The following is a 23,430-nucleotide window of genomic DNA, read 5'->3' on the forward strand; positions in this document are numbered from 1 at the left end:
CAAGTTTCTGGAAACATACTGTCCACCAAAACTGAATCAAGAAGAAACTGAACACTTGAACAATCCTATCACTAGAAAGGAAATAGACATAGCAATTAAAAACCTCCCTACAAATAAAAGTCCAGGACCGGACAGCTTCACCGGGGAATTCTACCAAACATACAAAGAAGAACTCATACCAGTCCTTCTCAAACTCTTCCAGATGATTGAAAAGTAGGGAATACTCCCAAACTCATTCTATGAAGCCACCATCACCCTGATACCAAAACCAGGCAAAGACACTACAAAAAAAGAGAATTATAGGCCAGTATCACTGATGAACATAGACGCCAAAATCCTCACCAAAATTTTAGCAAATAGAATCCAACAACACATAAAAAAGATTATACATCATGACCAAGTGGGGTTCATCCCAGGAACACAAGGCTGGTTCAACATACGCAAATCAATCAATGTAATGCATCACATCAACAAGAGAAAGGACAAAAACCACATGATCATCTCAATCGATGCAGAAAAAGCATTTGATAAAATTCAACACCCATTTATGATAAAAACTCTCGCCAAAGTGGGTATAGAGGGAACATATCTCAACATAATAAAAGCTATATATGACAAACCTATAGGCAGCATAGTTCTCAATGGTGAAAAACTCAAAAGCTTCCCACTAAAATCTGGAACAAGACAAGGATGCCCACTATCACCACTCTTATTCAATATAGTCCTGGAAGTCCTAGCCACAGCAATCAGGCAAGAGAAAGAAATAAAAGGGATCCAAATTGGAAAAGAAGAGGTAAAAGTGTCATTATATGCTGATGACATGTTACTATATATAGAAAACCCTAAAAGGTCCACACAAAAGCTACTAGAGCTCATCGAAGAATTCAGCAAGGTAGAAGGTTACAAGATTAACGTTCAAAAATCAGTTGCATTTCTTTACACTAATGATGAATCAACAGAAAAAGAAAGTAAAGAAACAATCCCCTTTAAAATAGCACCCAAAGTAATAAAATATCTGGGAATAAATCTAACCAAGGAGGCAAAAGAATTATACACAGAAAACTATAAACCATTGATGAAGGAAATTAAAGAAGACTTTAAAAAATGGAAAGATATTCCATGCTCTTGGATTGGAAGAATCAATATTGTTAAAATGGTCACACTGCCCAAGGCAATCTACAGATTTAATGCAATCCCTATCCAATTACCCAGGACATATTTCACAGAACTAGAACAAATCATAATAAAATTTATATGGAACCATCAAAGACCTAGAATTGCTAAAGCATTACTGAAGAGAAAGAAAGAGGCTGGAGGAATAACTCTCCCAGACTTCAGACAATACTGTAGAGCTACAGTCATCAAGAGAGCATGGTATTGGTACCAAAACAGACATATAGACCAATGGAACAGAATAGAGAGCCCAGAAATGAACCCACAAACTTTTGGTCAACTCATCTTCGACAAAGGAGGCAAGAATATGCAATGGAATAAAGACAGTCTCTTCAGCAAATGGTGTTGGGAAAACTGGACAGCAGCATGTAAAACAATGAAGCTAGAACACACCCTTACACCATATACAAAAATCAACTCAAAATGGATTAAAGACTTAAACATAAGACAAGATACAATAAACCTCCTAGAGGAAAACATAGGCAAAACATTATCTGACATACATTTCAAAAATTTTCTCCTAGAAGAAATAAAAGCAAGAATAAACAAATGGGACCTAATGAAACTTACAAGCTTCTGCACAGCAAAGGAAACCAGAAATAAAACAAGAAAACCTACGGAATGGGAGAAAATTTTTGCAAGTGAAACCGACAAAGGCTTGGTCTCCAAAATATATAAGCAGCTCATACGACTCAATAAGGAAAAAATAAACAACCCAATCCAAAAATGGGCAGAAGACCTAAACAAGCAATTCTCCATGGAAGACATACAAATGATCAAAAAGGACATGAAAAAATGTTCAATATCACTAATTATCAGAGAAATGCAAATCAAAACTACAATGAGGTATCACCTCACACCAGTCAGAATGGCCGTCATTCAAAAATCCAAAAATGACAAATGCTGGAGAGGCTGTGGAGAAAGGGGAACCCTCCTACACTGCTGGTGGGAATGCAGTTTGGTGCAGCCACTATGGAAGACAGTGTGGAGATTCCTCAAAAGACTAGGAATAGACTTACCATATGACCCAGGAATCCCACTCCTGGGCTTGTACCCAGAAGGAAATCTACTTCAGGATGATACCTGCACCCCAATGTTCATAGCAGCACTATTTACAATAGCCAAAACATGGAAACAACCTAAATGTCCATCAACAGGTGACTGGATAAAGAAGATGTGGTATATTTATACAATGGAATACTACTCAGCCATAAAAACCAACAACATAATGCCATTTGCAGCAACATGGATGATCCTAGAGAATGTCATTCTAAGTGAAGTAAGCCAGAAAGAGAAAGAAAAATACCATATGAGATCGCTCATATGTGGAATCTAAAAAACAAAAACAAAGCATAAATACAGGACAGAAATAGACTCATGGACAGAGAATACAGACTTGTGGTTACCGGGGTGGGGGGTAGAGGGTGGGAAGGGATAGACTGGGATTTCAAAATTGTAGAATAGATAAACAAGATTACACTGTATAGCACAGGGAAATATACACAAAATGTTATGATAAATCACAGAGAAAAAAATGTGACAATGAGTGTGTATATGTCCATGAATGACTGAAAAATTGTGCTGAACACTGGAATTTGACACAACACTGTAACATGATTATGAATCAATAAAAAGTGTAAAAAAAAAAAGAAAAGAAAAGAAAAACAATTATCTATTGCCAAACATGTAAGTAGTTTCCATATTTTATTACATATTATGCTGTGATCTTAAAGACATATGTACACTTATTAAAATTGTTTGCCAGTTTCCAATGTTGTATCAATTTCTGGTGTACAGCACAATTTTTCAGTCATACATGAATACATATATATACACATACATTCATTTTCATATATTTTTCACCATGAGCTACTACAAGATCTTGTATTTATTTCCCTGTGCTATACAGTATAACTTGTTTATCGATTCACTATATACCTGTCGGTATCTATAAACCTCAAACTCCCAGTCTAGTCCTTCTCACTCTCCTCCCCCGGCCACCGCAAGTTTGTATTCTAAAGACATATGTACTTTTGTATAATGAATTCTTATAAATGGAAACACTGAGGGGAAAATGTATATAAATTTTCACAGATATTTCCAGATTGCATACTAAATAGCTTACCGATATTATTTTCCAACCAAAATTGTATGAGGGCGCCTGTTTCCTATATTCCTGCTAGCACTGAGTGGAATATTGCCCTCTCTTTCATAATGTGTAAAAATCGATACTGTTCTCATTTGTTTATTTATATTTATGATTGGCATTGAAATTTTTCATGGGTTTAGTGGATATCTGTATTCTTTTTCACTTTGAACTACTTGTTTATGTAGTTTGGACATTGTTGATTTGTGAGTTATATGTTTTAAGGAAATTATTCTTCAACATGTCTAATGCTATCAGATATATATCAAAATATACTTTCAGTTTATCATTTATATTTTGAGTTTCTTTATGGAATTTATTGAGTCACTCTTTTCCCCATTGATTTGAAATGCGGTTTTTATCCTGTTGTAAATTCTTAGATGTATTTGGATATATTTCCTTTGTATTTCATTGCTGTTTTCATTCCTACACCATCATCAAATTATTTTTTACTTAGTTTTATAACAAGTTTCAATATATAGCAGGGCTACTTTTGAGTTCTGTTTTGGACAGGCTGAATTTCTGGATCTTGTAAGAACACCCAGGATAGACTGAGTGGTTTCAGTAAGCAGTTGGATAAATAAGTCTGGATTTTTGGAGAAAGAGCAAGAGTAAACTACAGCTTTGAGAGTCATCATCATTTTATACATAACAGATAAGACTGTGAGAGTGAATGAGTTTTCCTTGAGAGAAAGCATGAGGATGATGTAAACTTGGAGGATTCCTACCTGATGGGATGTGAGTTTCTCAAACATCTCTATGCCTGCTGATTTTTAAAATATCCTTGTTTTAAAAAGTAACTGTCTCCTAGTGAGAGAGATACTTGCTAAAATGTTTATCTGGAGAAGAAAATCAGAAAAGACTCACCAAGAGTAATTATTAAACAAAAGTTAGGGCCATTACATATTTAAAAGTTTAGAGGAATGACTCTATCTTAGCGTTTATCATGCTGAATTGTGTGTGTGTATGTATGTATGTGTGGGTTAAACCTTTCTTTTGCCTTACCCAGTCTGAATTTAGAGGTTAGAAACTATCTTGCTATTTTTTTAATCTTAGAACTTAAAAATGTGCTCAAAAAACATTTAGGATTGAATATACTAAGACCTAAAGAGTATGCCAACAAATTCATTCTACTGAGCCAGACACGTGGGAGATGTATTCAAAAGTATTTCTGGTGCTAGTAATAATCTTGGTCTCAATGTGGACATTGTCAGCAATTTTAATTTAAATTATTATTTTTACTTAGACTGCTAACCTGTGGATCACTTGGGAATTAACAGAGCTGCTATAACAAATTACTCTAAATCCAAGGGCAAACTTCTTGTACATGGGTACTGCTATTAAAACCTGGAGTAGATTGGATATTGCTGGTTTGGGGGAATTTCTTTATGGAAAATGCCATCTTTTTAATTTTTAAATTGAGAAGTGTTTTTTTCTACAGGGTAGAAGGGAATTCTGTTTACACGCACATTATCTCAAACACATCCCACATCCTGGCTTATACAAGCACTGCCTCGTGAACGGGGGGAGAAGGCAGATGTCCCCCAGGGAGACAGAGCGCTGGCACACTGTGAGGGTGGCATCAGTCAGGCTGCTTTTCCCTTCCAGGTGAGTTTCTGGCTGATGTTACCCTTTATTCATGCTCAGATTTTAGGAAATAGGATATGAAATTGATCTTCATATCAAGGACTACTTGTTCTTTTAAATTGAAGGATATACCTTTAGTTTTCTTCCACATTAAAAAGAAAAAATAGCACTTTGTTCTGGATCAAGCTGAAGAAGACCTCACCAGATCACTTTCAAAACCCATTTTTTAAAAGTACTTTTTCTCTTTACCAACAAGAAAGAAAATGCTGTCTCTTCTTCTGTTCTTTAGTCAATAATTTACTCTTTAATTATTCATGCTCTTAAACATTAATTATAAAGTATTTGACTAGGCAACCCACTACAAAAACCATAGTGTCTTGGAACAACTGATTTAAGGCAATCTAAGAATCATAAAAATTGCAAGAAACCCATGGGCCATTTAGATAACATATATCATTTTAAAGAAAAAGGATAATTTTATGTACTTATTTAAATCCAGTAAAAATAGGTATTTCTGACAGATTCACAGACATAGAGAACAAACTTACAGTTACCAGGGAGTAAAGGGGGTGGGAATGGATAAAATGGAAATTTGAAATTCGCTCCTTTTGGGGAGTGATGAAAATATTAGCTATCTTGATTGTGGTGGTGGTTTCACAGATATTTTTGCATTCTAGTTTGTATTCATTGGTTTTGTAACGTAAAGATCTTCCTTTTTATCAATTAACAGTTGAGATCCATGTGGATATTTAAAAATTAGGGCTCTCCAGAAATGAACCCACAAACTTTTGGTCAACTAATCTTCGACAAAGGAGGCAACAATATACAATAGAGTCAAGACAGTCTCTTCAGCAAATGATGTTGGGAAACCTGGACAGCAGCATGTAGATCAATGAAGCTAGAACACTTCCTTAAACCATACACAAAAATAAACTCAAAATGGATCAAAGACTTAAACACAAGACAAGATACAATAAACCTCCTAGAAGAAAATACAAGCAAAACATTATCTGACACATATCTCAAAAATGTTCTCCTAGAACAGTCTATCCAAGCAATAGAAATAAAAGCAGGAATAAACAAATGGGACCTAATGAAACTTACAAGCTTCTGCACAGCAAAGGAAACAAGAAGTAAAACAAGAAGAAAACCTATGGAATGGGAGAAAATTTTTGCAAATGAAACTGACAAAGGCTTGATCTTCAGAATATAAAAGCAGCTCATATGACTTAATAAGAAAAAAATAAAAACCTAATCCAAAAATGGGCATAAGACCTAAACAAGCAATTCTCCAAGGAAAAAATACAAATGATCAATAGGCACATGTAAAAATGTTCTATATCACTAATTATCAGAGAAATGCAAATCAGAACTACCATGAGGTACCACCTCACACCAGTGAGAATGGCCATCATACAAAAGTCCACAAATGACAAATGCTGGAGAGGCTGTGGAGAAAAGGGAACCCTCCTACACTGCTGGTGGGAATGCAGTTTGGTGCAGCCACTGTGGAAAACAGTATGGAGATTCCTTAAAAGACCAGGAATAGACTTACCATATGACCTAGGAATCCCGCTCCTAGACATATATCCAGAAGGAACCCTACTTCAAAATGACACCTGCCCCCCAGTGTTCATAGCAGCACTATTTTTACAATAGCCAACACATGGAAACAGCCTAAATGTCCATCGACAGATGACTGCATAAAGAAGTTGTGGTATATTTATATAATGGAATACTACTCAGCCATAAAGAATGATAAAATAATGCCATTTGCAGCATCATGGATGGCCCTGGAGAATGTCATTCTAAGTGAAGTAAGCCAGAAAGAGAAAGAAAAATGCCATATGATATCACTCATATGTGGAATCTAAAATAAAAAAGGCAAATTAACTTACATATAAAACAGAAACAGACTCACAGATATAGAACACAGACTTGTGGTTGCCAGTGGGGAGGCGGGTGGGATGGGATAAACTGGGAGTTTGAGATTTGCATATACTGACTGATATATACAAAATAGGTAAATAAATTTATACTATATAGCACAGGGAAATATATTCAATATCTTGTAATAGCTTACAATGAAAGAATATGATATATGTATGTTCATGTATGACTGAAGCATTGTGCTGTCCACCAGAAACTGACACAACATTGTAAACTGACTATAACTCAATTTAAAAAAAAGTCTGCATACAAATGGACCTGTCCAGTTAAAACCCATGTTGTTTAAGGTCAACTGTACTTTAGTTTTGTGATCCATTCAGTCCCTGTTGCCACAACTTGACCCTACCATTGTAGAGCAAAAGTAGTCAGAGCCAGAGGTCCTACAAAAACATGTGGCAGCTCATATTTGCCCAGGAGCTGTCATTTGCCAACGTGTGCTCTATAATTACAAGGAGAAATTTATTTCATTTGCTTCTCAGTTCTTTGATCAGTAAATTTTTCTAAAATTTTATTATGTGAATTTGTAGGTTAACATTCCAGATCCTTTTTATTTTCTGAGGCTATTTCTACTTCTTCTCAGAAAGATACCTTATTTTCAGAAACTCAGAATATGTGGCTTTTTTTTTCTTTACACTCGTAGAGTGAATTATTTTTCAAAAGCATCTGTGGGGCTTAATTACTAGAGTTATGTCTTCAAAAAAAAGAACCAACTAGATTTGGGTCTTCAGCAGTGAATACAAGAAAAGGCCAAATATACTTCTTGACTCATACCAGGCACTTAAGCAGAATTCCAATTAATATCTACACTATGATCTCTCTGGAACACCAGATTTTTGAGAACTGAAATATACTATACTTTACTAATTCAGACAAATAAAAAGGAGGTCATTCAAAATTTATAGTACAATAATAGCAAGTTCATCTGAAAATACAGATGATTAAATTATCATCAGGAAATCTACTTTAATAAAAGATAGGCATGGTTTAATGTAAATGGGTAAATGCAGATATGTCCCTGGGAAAGAATGCCTTCTAAATCCCGAGGATAGACTTCCTAGGCCAGTTGAGATGCTCCATTTCTGTGCCCAACTTGGCTCTAAGTTGAAGTCAGTCCTCCAAGACCTGAGAAAGACATCCTAGAAAACAAGTGGTGATTTTGATGGGACAGAAGATCACCCATTTTGGAGCATCCTAGTCTGGGGGAGGGGGGTGGAATGCTTTCAATGTCCAACTCCAGGGGCTCAAGTGGTAGAGCATCTGCTTAGCAGGCACAGGGTCCCGGGAACCATCCCCAGTACCACCTCTAAAAATAAGTACGTAGGGAAATAAATAAATAAACCTATTTGCCCCCCACCCCCATAAAAATAAATAATAACAAAAAACAAAGTCCAACTCGAGGAGGGTGTGAGTGTACTTCACAGCGCCGAACTGGTGACCGTGACCGCTCTCCAGGGGATGATGTGCCATGTGAGCAGCATCTGAAAAGACAAACCCAAGCGGTCTCTCCTTGATTTGGAACGAGGGAGTTCCCAGGTCTGCCTGCCAGAGAGGATCCTCTGCGGCAGTGTGAAAGACCCCAAAGGCGTTTCGTCTCCTTCTCGAGGTGGACACACAAGGCAGAGGCCAGCAAGTGTCCCACGGTGTCATTGCCAAGGAAAGGCAGGGAGAGTTTTATCACGGAAAAGCTTTTCCTGTCATCCGCCACCGCCCATCACAGAACTGACACTAGGGAAAACGCGGCTTATTCTTGGGACAGCGGGCGGGCTGGGGGGTGGCTGGCAAGACCTAGAAGAGCCCCTGAGGTTCTGTGTGATCCCCCAAGGATGGGTGGGACTCATTTGGGCAGAAGGGTGGGGTAGGGGGCGATGCCAGTCTGTCTGTCTGCTTTCACCAGGGGTGGGAGAGGAGAGACGATGGTCCCTTGGCAAGCCTTCTGATTTCTTGCCTGAGAAACACACCGCCTCCCTCTCCCCTCCGTCCCCATCCCAAAGAGACAACTTAAGAGAGAAACACCCAGTTTACGAAGAACGCATGCAGTGTACCCGCCGCACAGGAGAAGGCCGAGCCAGAAGCCCTGCGCAGTGACGGGCTCAGGACTCCAGCTTTGAGAGGAAGTGTGCCCCCTCCCCTTTCAGGTCCAGAAGATGAGGGAGAGGGAGAGGGAGAGTGTCCTTCTCAGGCACTCGCTGTTTCTGAAGTGCCCTGAAGCCCAAATCCCCCACGTGCCACAGTGCCACCAACACCCACCACACCCAACCACTGCTGGGCTCTGGACCGACTGGGCTGAGGCGGGGTGGGGGGCGAGGGGAGGAGGGGGCTGAGGTGGGGGATGGGGAGTGCTCCATCCTGATTGTATACAAAGCTCAAACACAGCTGTGGCCCAGAGGGGACGGTAGACCTGTGTCAACCCTCCGTCCTCTAAAAACCCTTCCTACTGAGGCAGACAGGAAGGCAGACATCACCCAACCCCCACTGCCCGCCTCCTCAATGCCCCCAAAACCACCACCACAACTAGCTGTCCCTGGGGAAGGGGGGATCGGTGGCACGTGAACATCAGTCTAATATTCATTCCAACTTCATGACTTCTCATGGAAAACGATGATGCCATGTGACGGTGGGAATGGGGGAAGCGGGGAGAGAGAGAGAAAAGACTCACTGTCTTTAATAAAAAAGAGTGCAGTGAGATAAAGACTGGATGTAGGTGAGTGCAATAGGTGAGGGAGTTGTAGACAACGTGGCGACACATCTGCAGCCTCCCACACGGTGGCAGTGTGGTCCTGTGCACGCTCAGCCGTCTCCTAGCCACCTCCAAGTTGACTTCCAGGATCATCCTTTTGGGTTTCATGGCTGCACTGTTGTCTGTCTCAGGCAATACTCTCTCTTGATTTTCCATGGGGAAAGTGGGGTAGGGGGGCCAGGTGGCCACACCATGACATGCCACATCACATGTGACCCGGAAAACGGATACACACCCATCCATCACCCATGGGCTCCAAAACAGGATTGGTCACTGGTCATGATGCACACTTTGTCAGTCCTTTATGGAGCGATGGCAGACAGGACAGGCAGCGACCAACTTTTTCCTTCATAAAATGACAGTTCATCCCTTGTGGAAACAAATTGATGATGGGACAATGTGGTGGTGGTGGGGGGGCCTTTCAGGAAGACAGTCATTGAAACTCATGTGCATGGGAACCGTGCCGAGGGAGATCTCCATCACCTAACCTCACCCTGATCTAAATTTTCTTGCAGACAGCTAAGGGTCAAGGTCAAAATTTCTTCAGGGCGGGGGTGGTGTCTTCTGGGCCTCGATGGTTTTTCAGCTGGGGCGATCGCCCTCAGGCTCTACACCACATTTTGGGGTGGTCCATAGAGTTCCCCGACAGTCCTGCCTCTTGAACATCTCAGAGGAAGTTTTGCGGTCTAGAAGCCAAATGGGTAGGTGGTTCCACCTCATGAAACCGGTCTTTAGTTCCAGGAAAACAAAGTCTGTTGTCAGTGCCAACAAGAAACCCAGGGTCAGGGTCCTGAGCGCTGCCAGTCAGGAAGATGTCTAGGCGAAGCAGCTCGGGTGGTCTGAAAATGCATGCGGGTTCAGGTCCACTTTCCCAGCCGCTTCCACAGCCACAGGCAGGAGGAGGGTCTCCAGAGGGGACAGAGCGGTGATCTCCCTGGAGCGGGTGTCCAGCTGCTCAGCTCCAGAGGGAGGCTTTGGTTCTCGAGGATGCCAAGTCCAAAGTGAACCAAGGGCAACGGGAGTTGGAAGAGCGGTGGCCAAGTATCGGAGAAAACTCGAAGCTCGCAGGACTGGCCCAGCATCTCAGTGGGAGGGGCAGGGGGGAAAGCACGCAAGGATGATGACACAGAACCACATTCCCATCCCTATCACGGTGAGGAAGTTTCCACTGAGAAATGCTCCCTCTCCCCCATCTCTCCAAGGACCTGCATTTCTAGCAAAGATTGACCCCATTCAGACTCGTCGGGTGGCCAGATTAGCGTACTCTCACAAAATGTGGCCTGAGGATGGACCGAAGTCCACCAAGAATAGTCATCACCCCTAGAGGCCCTTGGACACCCGCTCTGCTGGGATGTTCCCTAAGGATGGCAGATGAAGACGGTCTGCCCATACCTTCCAGGAGCGTTCCTCAGAATGAGATCGTGACCATTCCAAAGCCCGAATCTGTCACAACAAATGTTCACGAGGAAGCCACACTGAACCATCTGGGACACCACCTTTTCTCCTACCAGGTTTTTAGCATCTTTGTCTTTTGAAGAGGGTGATGTTCTGGCGGAGTTCTGCAGGTGCTCTGGTTGACTGAGTGGGTCCGTGGATGTGAGTTTCCGTATATTTGTGAGAGAGGGTGAGTTACCAGTGTCCTTCTGCTCTACCATCTTGGCCTCCCTCCCCACAAGGGTAAATCTTGAAACACTTACCCTGACTTCTCAGCATGTTTCCTAGAGCCAGTTTCAAGTTATAGGATGTTTGCCCTTTAAAAGCAAGTGTAAGTAAGTGCCACCCCTTAGATATATAGGTAGGGCTCTCTCTCAAACCCAGAAACTCTGTGTTCCAAACAGGGTAGGTGAAGGTCTCCTTACACACACATTCGGACCCCAGAACGGAACGTGTGGAGAAGCGTTCATTCAGCTGGGCTAAAGTGCAAGGAGATCGACGTATTTCAATGGAGGGGAAAAGATAACCTTTTCAACACTTGGTGTTGGATAAGTTGGACATCCAGAAAAAGTGAATTTTGACCATTGCTTCGTACCATATAAAGAAACTAATATTGCAAATTAAACATGGACCTAAAATTTAGGGATAAAACCATGGAAGTTCTTGAAGAAAACACAGGGGAGGTATCTTTAGACCTTAACTTACGTTAACATACAGTTCTTAGAACATAAAAAGGATGAACCCTGGAGGAAAAAGATAATAAACTAGTCTTTATAAAAATTAGGTAAAGATATTGTAGGGGAAGTAAAAAGTAAGCCAGGCACTGGCAGGAAACAATTGGAGAACTAGATGTACTAAAGAACTAGTGTCCAGAATGTGTAAAGAATTCTTACAACTTATTACTGAGAAAATAAACAGCCCAAAATAAAAATGGGCATAGGATTTGAACAGACACTTCATCCAAAAAGATATCCAAATGACAAATAAATAAAATTGTTCCCAATGTCACTGGACATTAAAGAAATGCAAATTTATGAATACACACCCAATTAAATACTTAAAATTACAAACACTTAGAGCCCTGAGCATTGGCAAGGATGCGGAGTGTTCTTGTGAAGAGAAATGAAAACATGTCTACATATATGCTTTTAACTTACCTACACACTAATGGTCACAGCAAAATTCTTCATAATAAGTCCAAACTGGGTGTGACCCAAATGTCCATCAAATGGTAAACGAATAAGCAAGTCATAGCATATCATACAATGGAAAATTATTAAACACTTAAAAGGAACAAACTCCTGATATATGCAACAGTATGTGTGAATTACAAATGGATTATACTAAATAGAGGAAGCCAGACTGAAAATAATCCCCCCAAACAAATAAAAAACCCTCCAAATAGCAATATGGAGGATGGCTGTATTCATAAAAAGCATGAACCATGGAAGAAAATGATAGTAAACCAGTCCTTATAAGATTAGATCAAGACATTGTAGAAGTAAGAAGCCATGCACTAGGAGGACATGTGAATACGGACTCTAGAAATGGCAGCTGCATTTGTGAATCTGCAGAAATGGCAAAACTATATGATTGAATGAAAAAGAGTAGTTTCTTGACACTGTTTTGGGGTGGGGGGTAGACTGCAAAGGAGCCCAAGGGGTCGTCATACAACTGCAATCAGTGACCCAAATTCATCACTTGAAGTAAGTGACTTGAACAGAATTCATGTCTCACAAAAAGCTGACAAAAACCCTGAATTCATTACCTTTCCTTTTTGAACTTGCATCTCCACCTGTAATCCCTCTGACAGTGAATGACACCATCACCTACTCTATCATAAAGCAAAAGCTGGCAGTCCTCCTTAAGCTTTCTCTTTCTTACTCCCTAAATAGATGAGCTCAGCAGGCCATACCAGAAAGAGAGTTCACTACCTTAGCCTGCCCCCTCAGTGCTAAGTGCTGGTGAATGATCATGACTGGACCCAAACTGTCCTCTCTTGCCCACATTTCTGCAGCAGCCTTGTAAGTAACCTTCTACCCTGACGCTGCACAGATTTCTCCATATGTGAGTCTGGCCATGCTGCTTTCTATGGTCCACTCATGGGGGGAAAGATGGGGACTTTTTTGTAAGTTAAAGGTTGTTTATATGACTCTTCAGAATCCACTCTACTGCTTCCTGAAACCTGAAACCTAGGTATAATTTGGGGGAAATTCCTATATACTTTTGGCAAATTCCTTTGCTTAGTTCCTAATTTCCTTGTACTTTGTAGATATATTTCCTTGTGTATAGGCATGAAGTTACAGATGTTTCTGATTTTATTACAGAATTGTTTGTTCTTTTTCCTTTTTTTTCTTTTGGTAAGAGTCATGGATGAAGCTGCATAGGTGTGCCCACACTTTACCATCTTTCCTGCAAGTACAATATAAGATACTAACCAACACCTGCAATCGCTCTACAGTGACGGTTCTATATTATTTTGTAAAATATTGGCTTTTGAAATAGCTGACTACAGAGTCCTACCAAAATAGAAATCCACAAAAGACATTATCAGATGAAATAAAGCAATTCGCTCACCTCACAGCCAGGGGTAACGCTGTGGCCCCAGACATGAGGGGCACGTGCAGAACATTTCTCTCTGATGGTGCTGGGAGGGAAGCACACCGACCAGCCTCAGGGTCTCAGGGTCACGGTTATCACTTCGACAGGAACGGTCACAAGCTTCACGGGTGAAACAATAAAACAAAGTTTGACATAAAGTGTTGAGTTTTATGTTTGTGGGGTTTTTTATTTTCCATACTATGGTTAAAGATCCTTGAAACTAAAAACTCATTCATTTTTTAGATCATATTACAGTGTATTTCAGAAGGGTCATTCAATAAAGATATATTGAATTTCATTTAATAATTTTAAAAGGTAAAACATTTTTAGCTTTTCAACTAAGGATGAAAAGAACTGATGTATCAGATTCCCTACTGCATTGCCTTATATCTAGGGACCATCAAGGTTAAAATATTGTTTCTATATTTATTTTAAGTTCATAATTAACTTTTCTGTGCTGTATGGATTAATATTTCCTTCCTGTTGATGACTCAAATTTGCAATAAAAACCAATAAGCTTAATAAGCTTCCTAAATTCAGTATAACATATATTTAGTTATAAATGACACGCATCCAGATATTCCAGTTTTGCAAATATTTTTAAATAGTTGAATCACAGAACTATATATATATATATATATATACATATATATATACATATATATATATATAAAGTTTTTTTATTGAAGTATGGTCAATTTACAATTTTGAGTCAATTTCTGGTGTACAGCATCATGTTTCAGTCATCCATATACATACATAAGCTCCTTTTCATTTTCTTTAGTTACTATAAGATATGATTATAGTTCCCTGTGCTATCAGTAGAAAACTGTTTATCTATTGTGTGTATAATAGTATCTGTAAACCTCAAACTTCCATTTTATCCCTTCCCACCCGTTCCCCCTCCGGTAGCCGAAGTTTGTTTTCTATGTCTGTGGGTCTGTTTCTGCTTTGTAAGTAAGTTCATTTACGTCTTTTAAAAAGATACTTTTGAATTTCATTTACCATCTGCCTTATTTCTTTTGAATTGATTTTTTGTTTTTTTATCTATGATACTATACGTGAAGAGTGCAAATATCCTTATTCATTGCACTTCCTCAAAGAATGCAAAAATAAAATTTGAAGAAAGGGAAACACGATTTCAGGAGACCTTCAAAGCCATCCAAGACAAGGAACACGTGCCACTTACCAGCTGTAGTATATTTTAGCAGCATTTCAAATTAAAGAAGTGAAAGAAAGAGAAAAATAACGTCAAATATTCAGATTCAAATAGAAGACTAATGCTACAGGACAATTTTTGATTAGCTATATGATGATTAAATCTTTAACAAAAATACATCTTGATTATTTGGTTAAGTTCACCTTTTTAAGGGAACACAATTATCATGGCTCACAGAATTCCATCCCAGCTGTGAAAAATGTTTAACACAAAATTTGACATAAACACCAAATAAATGTTTGCCACTGTTTTCATTACTGAAATTGTTGTTGCTAATTTTAAGCCAAAGTGGTTATTTCATATATACTATTTATTAAGAAGAAAAATCATTCACATTAGGTTTAAATTTATGCTCTAAAAGATGGCTTGGAACAGACTGAGGCATTACTTGCACATAGAAATTCTCTAAGTATTCTTCAGTGGAGCCGTAACACTGAGCAGGAGGAGGACTTGAGTAACTGGCTAGTTTTCCTGCCAAAATGGGGTGTTTAGTGCAATGGATGATGCTCACAAGGAAATGTGATGATAATGACAATGATAAACCACCCAGCCACCCCAGTGCAGGACAGGCTCACACACGAAATATAGCTTCAAATAGCCATGTCTGGACCAGGAGCGCCCCAGGGTTCTTCAGGTCCCCAGGAGCTTCCACCCTTGGTGGGAGATTCTTCCCCTGAGATGGTGTAACAATCTCCAGGGACTCTCAACTGACCACTGAATACCTGGGCCGGGCCTCACACAGTGGCCAAGCACTGCACAGACAGAGCAGAGCTGCTGGGTGGGCCCTGCCCAACCCAACATGACTCACCCCCACCCGACCTCAGCTTCAGCCCACTTATCCCAGCCCGGACCATCCCCAGGTCAGGCCCAAGTCCTGGCTGTCCAATCTGGAACTCACAGAGCCCTGCCCACCCCACCCCGTTCCCCTGAGGACCATTTCCCACCTTCCCACTCCCTGGCCCTCCCCCGAGCCCTGGTGGGCCCAGCCGGCTCCAAGTTTACAGGGGTTTGCAGTGCTCTGACTCATTTCTTTTGGCACCAGAACCCTTTGGCCTTGGGAATGCCAGGGGAGAGGATGCTGTCGACTCTTCCCTTAGAAACAAGTTCTTGGGTTTGAGCCTGGAAGGCAGGAGGCCAGGCTTGGGGTGCGAGGACCACACAGCTGCCAAACTGAGTCTAAAGGGGGGGTATCTGTTTCCCCTCAGCATGCTGGGGTGGGAACTGGGGCTTCAGTGACCGGTGACCCTGTAACCTCCAGGCATGAGGAGTAATTCCTGCCATTTAATGAAGAGGAAAAAGATTCAGAAATTGTCTTCAAGGGTCATGATGGGGGCTCTAAAGGGGCCCCATAGTTCAAGGTCCTTGAGGCCCTAAGTCTGAACTTTTGAATCTACCTCAATTTTGAAGCTCACATTGTGTGCACTGCCTGGTCACTCTGGCCCAAACTGTGTGACCCCAGTTTCCATCTTTAAAGAAACTTGTTTTATTCATTTAGAAAGACACATGGCAGAGGGGGAGTACAGCTCAGTGTTAGAGTGCGTGCTCAGCATGCACAAGGCCCTGGGTTCAGTCCCTAGTAGTTCTGTTAAAAAACAAAACCAAACAAAACCACACTGCTTTAAGTAATGTACTAGATCCCCCCGATGGGGCGTGATGTCAGTGTTACATGGCTCTGCTGATGGAGACAAAGCTGGCTCGGTCACATCTAATATCCCCTCGGCTGGCTTTTATGGCCACTTTTTAGTGCAGACCTCTTCACGTTCAGTCAAAACCTGTGGACTATTCTTTTGCAATCACCAGTGTAATCAACTGAGATAATGGGGAATGGCTAAAACTAGCAAATGAAAGGTTATTAACTGGATATTCAAAAGGCCTGGAAGTTCTAGCCCATAGATATGAATTACAAAGAAGAAAAAGTTCCTTTATAATAGAGACTTGAAGGACAGAGACCACTGTAACCAAAGACTAAAGTTAGCATCACTAATAATGGGACAAATGGACTGCTGGCCCATCAATTTCATGAAAACAAAGCAGCAGACTATCTCACAGAGAGACTATGTTATTTATCAAAGTTGTACATAATTCAAACCCTGGATCCAAGACAGAGGAAGAGTATTTTTGGGGGTGGCAGGAGGGTATAGCTTAGTGGCAGAGCACATGCTTAGCATGCACAAAGTCCTGGGCTCAAGCCCCAGTATCTCTATTTAAATAAATAAACAAATAAATAAATCCAAACACCTCATCCCCCAAAATAAAATTAAAAATTAAAGAAAGAACATTTCAGGACAGTGGGGAAAATTTTAACATGGACTACACTGTAAATCAGCATATATATATATATGTATATATATATACACATACACACACACACAATATATAATTTCTATAATGTGGATTTTTACGTAAGAAAATTTCCTTGTTTTGACAAGAAACATGCTGAACTATGTAGTGTTGATGTCTATAATTTACTTACAAACAGCTCACAACTCCCTCAAATGAAACTCTATTTTCTCTATATATACAGTCAATGTGATACAGGTAAACAGTTGATTCTCAGTAAAAGACATCCAGAATTCTTTGTACTTTTCTATAGTTCTGAGTGTTAATGGAAAGGAGAGGAAGAACCAGTGGATCAGATAGCTGGTAAAAAAGTAACTTTTTGGAGGGAAAACAAGTGCTACCTACCCCCTAGTGAGGACTCTCCTTATTGGGCTTTCTAGGTCATCCCACCCCACGCCCCACACACTCACATCATTTCTTTGGCTGGAAGTTCAATGTGGTAGTTAAAGAAGTAGACAGAGCGGCACAGGAACTGTGTCCAATTTAAGAGTATTAGAGAGAAGCCTGCATAACTACAGAAACTTATTTCAAACTCGTAAAACTGTACAAACTTATAGAATAAACAAGCAGGACTTAAATTGCTGGCCCAGGAAGTACAACCATCCAAAACTTTGACTTGTAAAGATACATGCACCCAAGTGCACATAGCAGAACTGTTTACAACAGCCAAGAAATGGAAGCAAATTAAATGTCCATTGACAGATGACTGGATAAAGAAGTTGTGGTGTTTAAACAATGGAATACTACTCAGCCATAAAAAAGAATGAAATAATGCCATTTGCAGCAACATGGAAGGACCTCGAGATTATCATAATAAGTGAAGTAAGTCAGAGAAAGATAACTATCATATATTACTTACATGTATAATCTAAAAAAATTATACAGATGAACTTATTTACAAAACAGAAACAAACTCACAGACAGAAAACAAACTTAAGTGATACCAAAGGGGAAAGGGGGGAGGGATAAATTTGGAATTTGGGATTAACAGATACACACTACTACATACAAAATAGATGAAAAATAAGGACCTGGAACTAGATTCAATATCTTATAATAACCAATAATGGAAAAGAATCTGAAAAAGAATATATGTAATGTGTAACTGAATCATTTTGTTGTACCCCTGAAACACTGTATAAGTCAATTATACTTGAATAAAACATAAATAAATTTTTAACAGGCAGAAGAAAAAGCGGTGTGAGTGAAACACCACACACCTGGAAGAATCACTAGGCTTGTGGAAACCAATCTCGAAAGAGTTCACCATCCAGGCACACCTGTATCCTCAGCCTTCAGGAAACGCTGTGCTTCCAAAGGTGTGCGATGCCTCAAGTCTCATCCTGCCCTGCTTCCTCTCCATCTCAGCTGCTTCCCGCCCTTCAGAGGTGCACAACCCCCTTTTGCTTCTATCTCATCCTCTATCAGTTCTCTCCAAATTGATAAACACGTTTGATGCGACTCCTATCAAAGTGCTGTCAAGATTTCTTTGTAGATATCGAGTATTTTAAAATTTCCATTAAAAAAAGGCACTACAATAGCTAAAACAATGTTTAAAACAAATTATCTGCCTGCCTAAGTGTAGCTATTATCATATAGCTATAGTCAGCAGGATGATGCGGTGTTGGCAGATACAGTGTAAAATGCAGAGCTGTAAAGCCTTCAGGGAAAAAAACCCAGGATACTATCTTTGGGAACAAGGGCTAATGCATCCTGAGAAGTGTCACCAAAAGGTTGATACAGAAAAGAAAATTGGACCTCATCTAAAGTAAAACCTTAAAAAAAATTGTTTCTTGATGGGAAAGTTACTTAGATTTATTTACTTATATATTACTGTTTAACGGAGGTGCTGGGGATTGAACTCAGATTGTCTCCCTGCATGCTTAGTACGCAAGGAGACAATCTGAGAGTCCCCAACTGACTAAAGACAGAGTTCCCATAGGACCCAGCAGTTCCCCCCTTAGGGATGCACCCAAGAGCAATGAAACATACGTCCACACAAAAACTTGCACGTGAGTGTTCACAGCATCTTTATGTATAACAGCCAAAGTTGGAACAACACATTTCTTTCAACAGGTGAATGGACAAATAAGCTTTGATACATTCATACTATAAACTATCACCTGTAAGTAAAAATAAACTATTGATAGAAGTAACATCTGAATGAACCTCCAGAGAATTATGTATCTGCCTTGCACCAAGGGCTGCATGCAAGTCAAACATCATTTCCAGCTTTGGCCAGCAGAGGGGAGCAAAGGGTAGCGGAGCCAGTGCTAAGGAGGGGTAGGCAGTGTCTCTTGACAGTCTTTCTGGAGGTAAAAATCAGCTGGCACGTAGCAGAAAGTCCAGAATGCCACAATCAGGAGAGAAATTACTCACACAGACAGTGACCCAGAATGAACATTAGGCTGAGGAGGCAGTGGAAAGGTTTAGCCACAGTTCACAGTGAGTACCTGTTGTAGAGATGGGAGCAACTAGACCTCAGACCGCTCCTCCCAGCCTGTCTGCAGCCTGTAGACTCACTCGTTAAAGTCACAGGCACCTGCTGTCCACGCTCGGAGCTGCTCACACTTCCTGTCACGCAACCAGCAGAGGCTAAGGGTCCACAACCAGCCATGTTGAGGAGGAAACAGTGGGGTCTGGGCGCCAAATGCAAACACAGTCAGTCAGTGAGAGCACTCAGACACGTGCCAACTAAACACCGACCGAGCCAACCTACACATGATGTGGCTTCGTATTTTTCTTCTGTCCTTCAGAAGGGAAACACTGCTTACTTGTGGAAACACTGTATGACTTTGAAATTAGACAAACATGACTCTATGAATTGTTAGCTATGTGGCTCTCAGCTACTTAAATTTACTGAGCCTCAGTCTCTCCATCAGGACAACTAGAAATAAGGATTCTTACTCACAAATCGGCTGCAAAAAAACGACATGAGGTATTGAACCTGTCTGGCAAAGAGCTTAGCAACTGGTAGCTACTCTGTCAACACCACTCCCTGTTCTGTCTCCCTCTTTGATCAGGGAAGATCACACATGATGACTCTTGCTAATTCCGAATATAAAGTCTCACTGTCTCGTAAAAGCATAACTAACATGAATTGAGAGGTCACGGTGTTGGGTACCGTATTAAGTTTTCACAAGTATTATTTAATTCTCATAACAACCCTACAAGAAAGGTACTTTTATCATGATCTCTATTTTACAAATAAGGATATTGAGGCTCTACAAGTGGACCTGGCTTTCCTAGTCTTGTCAGGTAGGTAGTAAATAATGAAGAGGGATTGAGAACTAGGTAACTGGGTTCTAGAATGTATACACGTGACACTACACACTCCGTTTTCGAGTACAGATATTTAACCAAATATTAAGAAATTGAAGGGAAAAAATAGAACTAAGAAAATTGATTTTGCAACATGCTCAAATGCTGGTACTAGTGACACAGGATCACCTCTTCTACTGGGTATTCAGGGTGAAAGTTCAGTGTTTAATGAAATACAGGAAAACAGACCCAGTCACTGACATTCCACTCCCAGCGCTTCCATAAAAGGAAAAGGACAACGGTACTTTGGAAGAAAGTAAACTGTGAGATTTAAAACTATTACATCACTAAGGAAAGCTCCTTTGGTCTTTCTAGGAAAATGTTTTCTCCCCTTTGCTTCACACTGAAGGGGAACATGGCATAAGAACCCCACTTCGTTCTCAGTGGATGCCTAAAACACAATCACAATGCTGGTTACATACACTAGTCATGCCGAAGGCTTTTTATAAATACTGGTTTTTGGGATCTGCTGACTCAGAACCTCTGGGGGAGGACTGCCTGAAAAGCTCCCCAAAGCAATTCTGATACATCAGTCTTGATGACCAGGGACTGGATTCCAGAAGGGGACATGGTTCCTTGGCCTCTAACCTCCCTTTCCAAAGGGGAGAGGAAGAGAGTGGACAGGTTCTCGGAATTGGGGAAGGTGCAGAAACATGTCTGCCTACATTTCTTGCCTCAGACAGACACACACTTGGGTCTGCACACACCTGGGCCTGCACACTCCAGGGCCAGTACACTCGAGTGCCTGCTCCACCCCGTGTCTGCACACTCCTGAGACTGCACAGTCCTGGGTCTGCAAATTCCTTGGCCTGCACACTCCTAGGCCTGTTCCGTCTTGTGTCTGCACACCTCTGGGACTGCACACTCCAGGGCCTGCACACACCTGGGCCGGCACGAACCTGGGCCGCTACAATCCTGGGCCTGCCCTGGCCTTGGCCTGCACGGTCCTCTGTCTGCACACTCCTGGGCCTGCACGCTCCTGGGCCTTTCCTCTCCTGGGCATGCCCCCAATTTTACTGGCCCTCTCCTGGACCTGCACACCCTTGGGCCTGCACCCTCCTCTGTCTGCACACTCCTGGGCCTGTACACTCCTGGGATTGCATACTCCTGTCTCTGCACACTCTGGTGTCTACACACCCCTAGGCCTGCACACTCCTGTGCCTGTACACTTCTGGGCCTGCCCTGGCCTGGGCCTGCACCCGACTGGGCTGGCACACTCCTCTGTCTGTACACTCTTGGGCCTGCACACTCCTGGACCTGTACACTCCTGGACCTTCCCTGGCCTGGGCCTTCCCTGGCATGGGACTGCACACTCCTAGGCCTGTTCCCACCTGTGCTGGCACACTCCTGGGGCAGCATACTCCTGTGTCTGCACAATTCTGGGCCTGCATGAACCTGGGCCTGTACACTCATGCGCCTGCCCTGACCTGGGCCTGCACAATAATGGGCCTGCACACTCCTGGGAATACACCCTCCTATGCCTGCACATTCCTCTGTCGGCACACACCTGGGCCTGCACATTCCTGGGCCTGCTCATCCCAGAGCCTGCACACACCTGGGCCTCTACACTCCTGGGCCAGTACACTCGAGTGCCTGCTCCACCCCATGTCTGCACACTTCTTAGAATGCACAGTCCTACGTCTGCACACTCCTTTGCCTACACACTCCTAGACCTATTCCATCTTCTGTATGCACACATCTGGGACTGCACACTCCAGGGCGTGCACACACCTGGGCCGGCACGAACCTGGGCCTGTACACTCCTGGGACTGCACACTCCAGGGCCTGCACACTCCTGGGCCTGCACAGCCCTGGGCCTGAACACTGCTCGGCTGCACACTCCTGTCTCTGCACACTCTGGTGCCTGCACACTCCTGGGCCTGCCCTGGCCTGGGCCTGCACCCTACTGGGACTACACACTCCTCTGTCTGCACACTCCTGGGCCTGCACACTCCTGGACATGTACACTCCTGGACCTTCCCTGGCCTGGGCCTTCCCTGGCCTAGGCTTGCACACTCCTAGGCCTGTTCCCAACTGTGCTGGCACACTCCTGGGACAGCACACTGCTGTGCCTGCACACTGTTGGACCTGCACACTCCTGGGCCTGCACTAACCTGGGCCTGCCCTGCCCATGGCCTGCACCCTACTGGGCCTGAAAACCCTTCGGTCTGCACACTCCTGGGCCTGCACACTGCTGGGCCTGCACGAAACTGGGCCTGCACACACCTATGCCTGTAAAATCCTGGGCCTACACATTTCTGTTCCTGTTTCCTATTGTAACAACACACTCCTGGGCATGCACACTCCAGGGCATCCTCTCTCCTGGTCCGGCAAGAACCTGGGCCTGTACACTCCTGGGCCTGCCCTGGCCTGGGCCTGCACCCTCCTCTGTCCTGCACACCCCTGGTCCTGAGCACTACTGGCCCTGCACATTCCTGGGCCTGCACGCTCCTGGGCCTTTCCTAGCCTGGGCCTGCCCCCAATTCCGCCGGCCCTCTCCTGGACCTGCACTCGGCAATTTCTGCACACTCCTGGGCCCGCACACTTCTGGCCCAGTTCCGTCTTGTGTCTGCACACTTCTGGGCCTGCACACTCCAGGGCCTGCACACACCTGGGCCTCCACACATCTGGGCCTCTACACTCCTGGGCCAGTACACTCGAGTGCTTGCTTCACCCCGTGTCTGCACACACCTGAGACTGCACAGTCCTGGGTCTGCACACTCCTTGGCCTGCACACTCCTAGGCCTGTTCCGTCTTGTGTCTGCACACTTCTGGGACTGCACACTCCAGGGCCTACACACACCTGGGCCGGCACGAACATTGGCCGGTACACTCCTGGGCCTGCCTTGGCTTGGCCTGCACCCTCCTCTGTCTGCACACTCTTGGGCCTGCACAGCCCTGGGCCTTTCCTCTCCTGGGCCT

The 23,430-nt window shown here is 42.5% G+C and overlaps 1 protein-coding gene across 1 annotated transcript in view; it reads right to left on the reverse strand.

Moving 5' to 3' along the window:
* Window positions 1–7,318: 7,318 nt before the first annotated feature.
* LOC140689411 (uncharacterized) overlaps window positions 7,319–23,430 on the reverse strand; it is a 51,228-nt gene continuing 35,116 nt past the window's right edge. Inside the window, exons 5-7 of the mRNA XM_072950133.1 lie at window positions 19,641–19,826; window positions 13,605–13,748; window positions 7,319–8,334 (exon numbers count right to left, since the gene is read on the reverse strand). Coding sequence (XP_072806234.1) covers window positions 19,707–19,826 — 120 coding nt within the window. The 3' untranslated portion in view covers window positions 7,319–8,334; window positions 13,605–13,748; window positions 19,641–19,706. The remainder of the gene's footprint in view (window positions 8,335–13,604; window positions 13,749–19,640; window positions 19,827–23,430) is intronic.

The sequence above is a fragment of the Vicugna pacos genome, chromosome 26 (assembly GCF_048564905.1).
Source record: "Vicugna pacos chromosome 26, VicPac4, whole genome shotgun sequence".
In the NCBI taxonomy this organism is placed as follows: domain Eukaryota; kingdom Metazoa; phylum Chordata; class Mammalia; order Artiodactyla; family Camelidae; genus Vicugna; species Vicugna pacos.